This window comes from Austrofundulus limnaeus, unplaced genomic scaffold, assembly GCF_001266775.1.
Source record: "Austrofundulus limnaeus strain Quisiro unplaced genomic scaffold, Austrofundulus_limnaeus-1.0 Scaffold475, whole genome shotgun sequence".
In the NCBI taxonomy this organism is placed as follows: domain Eukaryota; kingdom Metazoa; phylum Chordata; class Actinopteri; order Cyprinodontiformes; family Rivulidae; genus Austrofundulus; species Austrofundulus limnaeus.
Genome location: NW_013952877.1, coordinates 245612 through 255968, shown reverse-complemented (window position 1 = coordinate 255968; position 10357 = coordinate 245612). Strand labels below are relative to the sequence as shown.

General features: G+C 40.7%; 1 protein-coding gene across 1 annotated transcript in view; it reads right to left on the bottom strand.

Moving 5' to 3' along the window:
- The window catches only part of gpc3 (glypican 3), a gene marked incomplete at its 5' end in the record, with an annotated part of 266616 nt that overhangs the window by 33379 nt on the left and 222880 nt on the right, over positions 1 to 10357 (bottom strand). The window contains 1 exon segment of the mRNA XM_014025434.1: positions 4033 to 4219. Within this exon segment, the coding sequence (XP_013880888.1) occupies positions 4033 to 4219 (187 nt within the window).

Here is a 10357-nt window from a genome sequence, read left to right as displayed (position 1 = left end):
GTGTGTGTGTGTGTGTGTGTGTGTGTGTGTGTGTGTGTGTTGTTGGTGTTGGTTATCAGAAGGTGAATGAATCTGTGTTCAGGATGGGGCGAGGAGAGATCCATCATTAGGCCCATTTGGGAACATCCTCTGTGTGGTCAGCAGGTTGACAGGCAGGCTGTGTTGGGGTCTCAGCCATGTGTCTGTCCTGTCTGCACCTTGTTGTTGTGGCTCCCCACCACACACAGACACACACCTCGTGTGCCATGTACGTACCATCGATCTGCTCCGGACTTTCTGAAACCAGATCTGGCTCGTCCATCTCAGCGGAGCGGAGCACAGACAGGCAGCCCATTAGGCCTCACGCTTTGCTGTTTGGCCTTTGAACTCCAGCCCCCTGTTTGACCAAAGGGATTCTGAGCGGCCACGCTAGGTCAGCGTTTTACTGGGTCACTGCAGGCTATCGGCAGCTATCCGTGCATCTGCCAATGAGCAGGGACTCCTCGAGTTCTACAAACACAAAGCGCTGATGTACAAACAAGGCACAGGCGGGTGAATGTGCCTGCAGACACAAACCCTCATGAGGAGCGTGAAGACTGAAAGCACAAACGGCTAATTCATGATCCTCTGAACAGATCAGATAAAAGTCTAAAGTGGAGCTTTCAACAGCTTGTGAATCTGAGGAGACAGTGTAATGACTCGGCACAGAGCAGCTAACAGCACAGCCAACAGAGGCCATCAGACTCTCACGGCCCAGCCTGCTGGAAGTGATGGCCCTGCAGGATTTTTGAGTGAAACCTCTCTCACTCCCTGCCCGGCAAACCCAAAGGTTTGCCACAACATCTCCGACTGCAGGACTACTCCCACTGCCATGTTTGCTCAGCTGTGCTGGCTTTGCATTGGCTCATCCAGCCCTCTTGTTCTTACTGTTTTCTTCTGTTTGATTTGTTTTCTTATAACAGTTTCATGTATTTTTCTTTCTGTTTGCTCATTGTTCCACTTTTTTTGTATTTTATTGGCCCAACGCCAGCGAGGTCACAAGGTCAAGCAGACGGCTACTGGCGGAAGTCTCACAACTCCTGCAGCATGGTGTCACAGAGGTGTCAACATGTACAGTAGTCCTGTAAACACCTCTCTGCTGCTTTGACCTGCCTGTGTTCAGACCTTCTGACTCTGAAGCCAAATTCACTGATGAAGTAACGCTGATTTATTTAGTGGGCTTGAATGTAAAGGTTTTTCATATGAAAGGCATTTTTAAGTCTGAAAAATCATTTAAAAAATGCTGTGGACTTTAAAGGGATCCCCGATTAGTTGTAACATTAGACTTTATTTGATAAAAATTTATTTTAACTGTAAAATAAAGACTGTAAAAATACTGTAGGCTGTTTAGTTTTGTAAATTTTTAAAAATATATTTTAACATGGATGGAGCCATTTTATTTACACACAAAGCATTCTGGGTAAATGATGATGTGGATAGGTCCTCGGTGCGAGGCTGCTAGCGAGCTATATCCACCCTGATGGTTAATCTTGGACAATATCTGATGATCGACTCTTTTAAATGAAACCAGAGAGCGTTGACAGAGAGGAGAAGGTAGAAATGACTCAGCCTGTAACTGAAAATATAGATGAGGACAACAGAGCTGCTTCATGGAAGAAGAACTTCAGCTTAGCCCGTTAGCCTATGCATTAGCACCGACGCTATATTGCCTTATATGTATTAGCTCAGCGCTAGCGCGACAAATAAGCTAAACTGAGGTCCTCCATCCATATTTTCAGTTGCAGGCTGAGTCATTTTTGTGTTCCCCTCTCTGTCATGTGGATGGAGGACCTCAGCGACGAGAGGAGAATGTGTAGCGCTGAGTTTATATATATGGTGATAGCATCAGGGTTAACGCTAAAGCTAACAGGCTAAGCTGGGGTTCTTCTTCCATGAAGCAGCTCTGTTGTCCTCCATCCATATTTTCAGTTCCAGGCTGAGTCATTTCTACCTTCTCCTCTCTGTCAACGCTCTCTGGTTTCATTTACAAGAGTCGATCGTCAGATATTGTCCAGGATATAGCTCGCTCACACCGAGGACCTATCCACGTCATCATTTACCCAGAATGCTTTGTGTGTAAATAAAATGGCTCCGTCCATGTTAAAATATATTTTTAAAAATTTACAAAACTAAACAGCCTACAGTATTTTTACAGTCTTTTTTACAGTTAAAATAAATGTTTATCAAATAAAGTCTAATGTTACAACTAATCTGGGATCCCTTTAACATTAGCCTACATTATGATCCATTTCCACCCATGTAGCGCACAACTTTCCTGTGTCACCAAACCCAGGCGGTTTTGAGCCTGGTTCTGCTGGAGGTTTCTTCCTGTTAAAAGGGAGTTTTTCCTCTCCACTGTGACCAATGTGCTGCTCAGGATGGGAGACTGTGACGAAGTGATAATTCAACACAATCTGCTGGCTTCTTTAGATTTGTGGTTTTTTTGTGTACAGTGCCCTGAGATGACTTGGCGCTACATAAATAAACTGAATTAAACCGAACTTCTATACACAACTTTTTCTTTACCATGAGATAATTTTCTAGGTCAGTGGTTCCCAGCCTTGGGGGGCTGTCAAAGAGCACAGGGGGATCATAACTTTGTCTGCTCAGAGGTTGTGAAAATATCAATTTGTCTGTATATAAAAATCACTAAAACAATTCCATTTGAATAACTAAAACACTTTCCAAATAAAAGTTTGTAACTATGCCTATTACTGTATTCTTGATCTTATTGATAAAAAGGTAAAGGTTAAATGTGTCTTTGGGAGAGGTGGGGAGTAGTGAGAGATGATCTCAGCTGGGTTTGGAAGTTAGAAAGAGGTACTTTGAGGAAAATATGTTAGGGCTCAGTTCTCCGTCCTCACAATCGACTCAGTGAACAACACAATGAACTCCCTTTAACATCTGCATGTTTTTATTCTTCTTACTGTAGATTTTTATACATCTGATAAATAAGTTGTGCTGGGATGTTTTTTTTTTTGGTCGATGGAGGTGGAGGATGGACGTATCATTCTGCGGCCACAGCTTCAAATATGACAATAATTCAGAGAAAAGATGTGTTGGGAAATACAGTATTCATCTTAACTCTGGTTTTTATGTGACTTATCAGCACAACTGAAAAACTGGTGAACAGTTTAAAGTTTGTTTTATTGTCACAAATTAAAATACCTTTTCAACAGTATGTTCGAGTGTCTGCATGTCTGGGTGGTTATTTTATCCTTTTTTTCACACTTGCTTGGGCCAAATGTGAAAAAAAAAAAACATATAGCCAACATATTCTACTACAGTGATTATCTGTTAAGGGCACTGGAGACTGAACATAACGAGTTGATTGCTAGCCTATGCGAGGCCGAAGAGGAACTATACAGATGCAGTTAGAGAGAACATGGAGGTAGTTGGAGAGGGAACAGAGGATGCAGAGGACAGAGATGGAGAAGGATGACTCATTGTGGTGACCTCAGAAGAGGGAACATCCAAAAAAGAAGTGGAAGCTAATAGCGGCAGCAACTAGCTGTAACAGTCTAGCAGAATTATCAGAATGTTTCTGGTGAATTAGCTGAGTGTGTAATGTGAAATTGTAGCAGTTTATACAATTTCTGAGAACTGGGTTGTTTTAAACTAAACTATCAGCAATCCACTTTGGTCGTCCCACTCTGAATAGCTGATGGCTCATCGATCTTGTCATTCTTTCTTTTGGTTTGTGAATAGTCTGTTTTAAAATGTTGATTTATACTGTCTGATTTGTGTTTTTATGTTATTAATATGTCTTTTGACCAAGTAGTCATAGTAAATGAGAACTGAATCTCAGTTGACTTACCTTGTAAAATATTATTATTATTATGATTATTATTATCTTTTATTATTTTCATTTTTATCCAAACCTGGGTGACTCAAAGAGCTATCTACAACAGCTAAGATGTTAATTGTTCACCACAAAGAACACCACTTCAAAACATCTAAATGATCACTTGTAGTAAATTCTGAGATTTATGATCTGGAGTTTGTGTGTCTAACCTGCAAAGATGCGCAAACGTTTGCGTCTCGGTGGCGGCCCCAGCCCTGACACCCCGGCACACTCGTCTTCATCATCACAGTCGCCGCTCGTGAATCCCTCCTCAGCCTCATCATTCCACTCGTTCGCTCCACCTGCTCGCGATCGGGCTCGCCAACGCTTCTCTGATACTGTCACTGTGTTCAGCAGCTGCAGGGTGGGGGAAACAGGAAGTGATTATAGTTAGAAATTAAAAAGGCACAGCACAGACCGACTGTGTCTGAGTATGATGATGGTTTATCAAAGCTGTGGAATCATGAAGGGGAGTCTCTTGGCCTCAGCATGTTCTGTGTGATTACAGGACTATGTGGGGAATCCCGGGCGAAAACTCGGCTAAAAGATCTAAAAGTGTTGCCATTTACCAAACTTTCATAATGACTGGCAGGAAAGCAGTTTTGTTATTTGTACCAGTTTTGTTATTTTTGTCCAAACATGATTCATTCAAAGGGCTGGGGTTTTGGTCCATGTAATTTACTGGTAGAAAAATAAACCAAGGGGTAAGTAGACTGGCCCAGTTGTGTTATTACTGGCAGGCTTTATATTGTCTCGAGTGCTCGTCTCCGGGTAGGAATATAACAAAACACTCTGCTCAAGTAAAAAAGTAATATCTTAGGATCTAAACTTAAAAAACGAATTGAAAGACTAAACAAAAAGAAGGAAAAACAAATAAAAGTGCCCCCAATGGTATTTTATATACCCGTCAGCAAATTCTCAACGTAATTAAAATCCAAAGCATGACTTACATCGCGTAACAATCCTGAATACTGTAATGTGTATATACTGTATGGTTGGGGTCGGCTGAAACTTCAAATTCTGATAATCATGTCGTTCATGGTATAAATCAACAAACAGTTCACTTAAAAGGCATGTAAGAACATGAAACTTCAGCAATTAGTTGAAATGTGAAAAACCCACCAGCCTATCAAACTACTTCATGATCAAAGTAGTAGACTTTATGAGTACCATTCAATATTTTTTTGGAGGAAGTGGTCTTAAGAAAAATAACGTCCGATGTGGAGCCATAGTTGACGACATTTTTGAGCCACAACATTTGTGGAGTTACACCAAGGACGAGGAATATTATACAGGAAACAAAGGGTTTGTTATTTCTGTTACAGGGATGTCAAACTGGAGCATCAGCAAGATTTTAACAAAGGGGGTCACCTGTAACCTTGATCTTTGACCTCAAGACTTCGGAATCTACCTTTGACCCATGAGGTGTCCAGCTGTGCAGTTTGACATTTCTGTGGTAAAACGTTATGAATTTGGAGCTCAGACAATAAAACTGCAAACAGATGGGCAGAGAGTCCTGATGCATCTCAGTAATCCAGGTAAAAAATCAAAAAGAAAAAAATTGTGTAGGTCTTCTGGACGGGTTCTTCTCTAATGAAACGTTTCGTCTCTTCTCCAAGAGACTTCTTCCGACTGAAGAAGTCACAATTTTTTTCTTTTTGATGGGCAGAGAGTTGGTGCCATACCGTCTTAGGATGGGTGAATGAAAACACAATGGTAACATTTATTACAGTTATACTTTGTAGTTTACTGAATCACATACTTCTTATTGAGAACAAAAAGACAAAGGACAACAAATATAAACTCATAGCGTCCTGATGCATCTCAGTAATCCAGGTAGAAAAAATCATAAATAAAAAAATAGGTCCTCTGGATGGGTTCTTCTTTAGTGAAACGTTTCATCTCTCATCTAAGAGACTTCTTCAGTCTGATGAGTTTCAAGTGAACTCAGCCTTATAAGCACTGCGTCCACATGGACAAACAGGTTAGTAGTAAAAGAGGGCCATCGCCTAACAATAGGCTTGCTTAGCTCTATTGTTCATAGAGGGTCATGTGCCCCATCACCTGACTTATTGGTTTGGATGTTGTGGTTCTTAGGTGTCAGGTCAGGACTCTGCAGTTTACACTCATCTACAGGCCAGCGGTCACTCCTTCAGGGATGAAGATGTTCTCATCCTTGATAGAGAGGAACATTGGTTTGAGAGAGGAGTAAAGGAAGCCATCTTTGTGAAGAAAAACCATCCACCGTTAAACAGAGGTGGAGGCCTTCGTGTCCAGTTGTCTTCCTCCTACAATGCTGCAAGTATGACTCAGTTCCCTGGGAGCAAAAGGTGTGAATCAGGGCCCCAACGATAACCAACACAAAGAGGGAAAAAAAGACAAAAACAAGGGGGCATTGAGCCCCGCCTGCATTCACTGCATACACATAACACAACACCTAAGAACCACAGCATCCAAACCAATAAGTCAGGTGATGGGGCACATGACCCTCTATGAACAATAGAGCTAACCAAGCGTGTTGTTAGGCGATGGCCCTCTTTTGCATGTGACTAACCTGTTTGTCCAGGTGGAGGCAGTGCTTATAAGACTGAGTTCACTTGAAACTCGTCAGACTGAAGAAGTCTCTTGGAGGAGAGACGAAACGTTTCACTAAAGAAGAACCCATTCAGAGGACCTACTTATTTTTTTCTTTTTGATAAACTCCTAACTCTGTCAATAACATGAACTGCAACATAAACACAGACTGGATGCATGTATGATATGGGTGGGGGCGGGGATCTGAAAAGCATAATCTAGTTTGGCCTCAGATGTAGAAACTGCTTTGTCTGAGATGTTCACACAAGTAAATTCCCAAAGCCTTAATGTTGCGCAACACATAACAGATTTGTTTATGAAGAACTGTGTTAAACTAATCAACCCATAAATAATATCACAGAACTGTACAGTTTCGTAAACAAGTTCTAAATGCTTCTCGCCCAATTGTTAAGACACATAAAAAGCTGTTTGCTTTTAAAGGTTTCGGTGAAATTCTGGGCCTAAAAAATTTGAAACAATGTAGTTATCTCATTATTCATCTCAACTTTGCAACTTTGAAACAAAATACACTGAAAAAAATATTCCAAAGAAATCTAGAAAAGTGCCAATAAAGCCACTGCCCAACTAACCTTTGTGATGAACTTAGCTATTGGTTTCCAGATTTTCAGCCGCCAACCTACAAAAAAGTGTCAAAACCTTATCACATCATATATCTTTGGTTGAAGTGTGCAAACATTACAATTAAACCGACAATAAAAATAAATCCAACAGAATAATAATGCTTTTGCATCGTCACTCCTTACAGGGATCCACAATCCTCCACACCCCTTGGTCCTCCATCCACATTTTCAGTTCCAGGCTGAGTCATTTCTACCTTCTCCTCTCTGTCAACGCTCTCTGGTTTCATTTAAAAGAGTCGATCGTCAGATATTGTCCAAGATTAACCTTCAGGGTGGATATAGCTCGCTAGCAGCCTCGCACCGAGGACCTATCCACATCATCATTTACCCAGAATGTTTTGTGTGTAAATAAAATGGCTCCGTGTGACATGTTTTTAAAAATAAATATTTATCAAATAAAGTCAAATGTTACAGGTACATGTGGATCACTTTAATAAGAGGAATATATTCTATGTTGTCCTGATACATCTCAGTAATCCAGGTAAAAAATCAAAAGGAAAAAAATTGTATAGTTCTTCTGGACGGGTTCTTCTTTAATGAAACGTTTCGTCTCTCCTCCAAGAGACTTCTTCAGTCTGAGAGTTTCAGGCAAAATTCAGGCTTTTGAGTCCTGCCTCCATGTGACTGATACTCACATCACATGGCTATCGTTCACACCTAATTAATACCTATTGTTAACAGGGGGTGGAGTGATACTGCCATTGGCAGCGCTGTAGGAGGGGGACAACTGAAAATGGAGGCCCCCACCTCTGTTTAATGATGGACGGTCTTTCTTCACAAAAATGGCTTCTTTTACTCCTCTCTCAAACCAGCGTTCCTCCCTATCAAGATGAGAACATCCTCATCTCTGAAAGAGTGACCGCTGGCCTGTAAACGAGTGAAAACTGCAGAGTTCTGGCCATTAGAATATTCTATGTTCTAACCTTTGTTGAAAAATGTGATTAAGCTTCGAGCAAACACAGCTACATTCAGTCCATCATTCTGGCTCTGAAAAAGTTGCACATGATTTAGAGTTATGCCAAAGTAACAGATGTGCTAAATTCCAGCCGCCTGCCCTCCAAGCATCGTTTCATCTAAACCACATCGCTTCCTGCTTGTTTAGTTTTTATTTATTTCCTTCCTATCTGCATTCGTCAGCTTGCATTTTTGGTAGACGGTTGTTGTTTTTTTGGGTCGTCTGTGGGAGAAAATTGAGTTCATATGTGCCTCGTCTCAGGTCAGCTGCGACGCCTGTCTGGTTCAGACAGCACATTTGTGTGAGGGAGACAGACAGCGCAGGCTTAAAAACCCAGAGCTAATCACAGAATTACGTCAGTCATAAGATAAACAACCATGTTCCCCTTCGCCTGCATACACAAGCTGGTCAATTTGGTTTTTAGCAAGTGACATAAACTCTAAAGTTTAAAGTGGAAACACACATTAACTTGTTCCCAGCAAGGCTGCCCAACAAACTTCTATTCATTTCCCAACATTGAGGCCATAGATGGATGATGACCACAACGTTTCTTAAGTCCCGGTCACCAAAGAGTACCTCATAGGCAGACGGTGGAATCATAGCAACATTTCCACTTCTGTTAGGGTCCAAACAGCAAAGTACCACCTGCTGAAAGAGCCGAATCCTTTAGTGGTGTCACATAAAAATGTCCCGTTATCTTCCACAAAATAAACTCTTCTCATGATGTATGGGACTTTAATGTACTAAACTGTTGTGCTGAAGACTGAAATGTGCTTGTCTGTATTTGCCAGAGTCCCCCACCAAAAGATTTACTGAGGTCCTGAAATTCCTTCTTATGGTTTGTCTCTTGGCAACTTGTCCGGACTCTGGGTGGGGAGGGCCGTCTCACAAACCTTGTTAAAATGCAAACAGTTGTAAAGCAGGCTGGAGAAAGATGTGGCTCAGATGTATTTAAGCACAAACGCTAAAAAAGGAATGAGGAGAGAGGGGAAAACTATCAACAACATCTGCAGTGCCTCATTTTGGAGTTTAGTGTGCACTTGCATGTTTGGCTCACCCCATTTAACAGAAAAAAGACAGTCCTAATAAACAGCATATATAAGTACAGCTTTTATCACTGCCTATGCTCAGAGCAGCCAGACGGGATTTTGGGGTTAGGGTTGATAATGACTGAGTAGAAAATCTAACTTTATGGTTTGACGTTCCTGTATGTAAACTGTAAATTCCAATCTTCCATTTTAAATTAGGAGTGGGTGATATATCAAACTGCGTTGTATATTCCTAAACAACAATATCTCAACTATAGAATAAATGTTTCAACAAGTTTTAGCTGTTAGCGGTGGTGGGAACAGCTAACCAAACAGTTTGCTTCTCTAACTCATAATACACTAACATTAAACCGTTAAACATCTAAACAAGTAAAAAATTAGCGGAAGCTAATTCTAACAGCTAATTGCTAACTGCAAAGACGACACTTTACAAGTCTTCCTCTCCTTTGAGCTGAAGACTGGTGGGATTGACACAAACTTGTTGATTACATGATGACATCCGACACTTTGAGAAATCCCCACAATTCTTGACCCGACACCAAATAAGCAGAAAAAACAGACAGACAGATCAATTTTTTGAACATGTTCAAAACTCACATTCCTCAAGAAGTTTGCAAAAGTCACAAGACTGTCTAAAGACATTTAAAGGTCTCTCACATGAATACTTCTCCAAATAATTACGAACCAGAGGGATACCACCTTAATATGTCTTCAACATGTCTCCGTTTGATCAGTTTGTTCTCCTTTTCTGTCTATAATCAGACACAGTTTGGTTTCAAATGGTTTGATTTGGCAACAAAACCCTCCCAAAGTTGTTTCACATTTCATTTACTTTCTGACTCAGTAACTAAAATGAAAACAGTTTGAAATGGCTGAGACCACCAAGGGACTATGTCAAGAGAGATGGTTTAGCAAACGTTCAAAACAACTGAAACACAAAAGAAAGTATCTGATTCATGCAAGGAAACTGAGAACCCTTGCAATCATTTTGAGACTTTTTGGAAGCTCCCTCACAACTGCTGATTGCAGGTGTCACCAGTAGTTAGAGCTAAGGACAGAATTTATAGTTGGGATGCTTATAGATGTCAGCTTGTCTGTTACAAATATCTATTTTTTTGTCACCTCAGTAGAAAACGAAACTAAATATTAGTTTATTTAGTTTATTTATTTCTTCATCATCAGTGACTTTTTTAAGTGAAGAGAAAATAGAGACAGAGAGAAAAACAGAGAGAGAGAAGTAATTAGAAAGATAGAAAGACTGAAATAGCGATTAGAA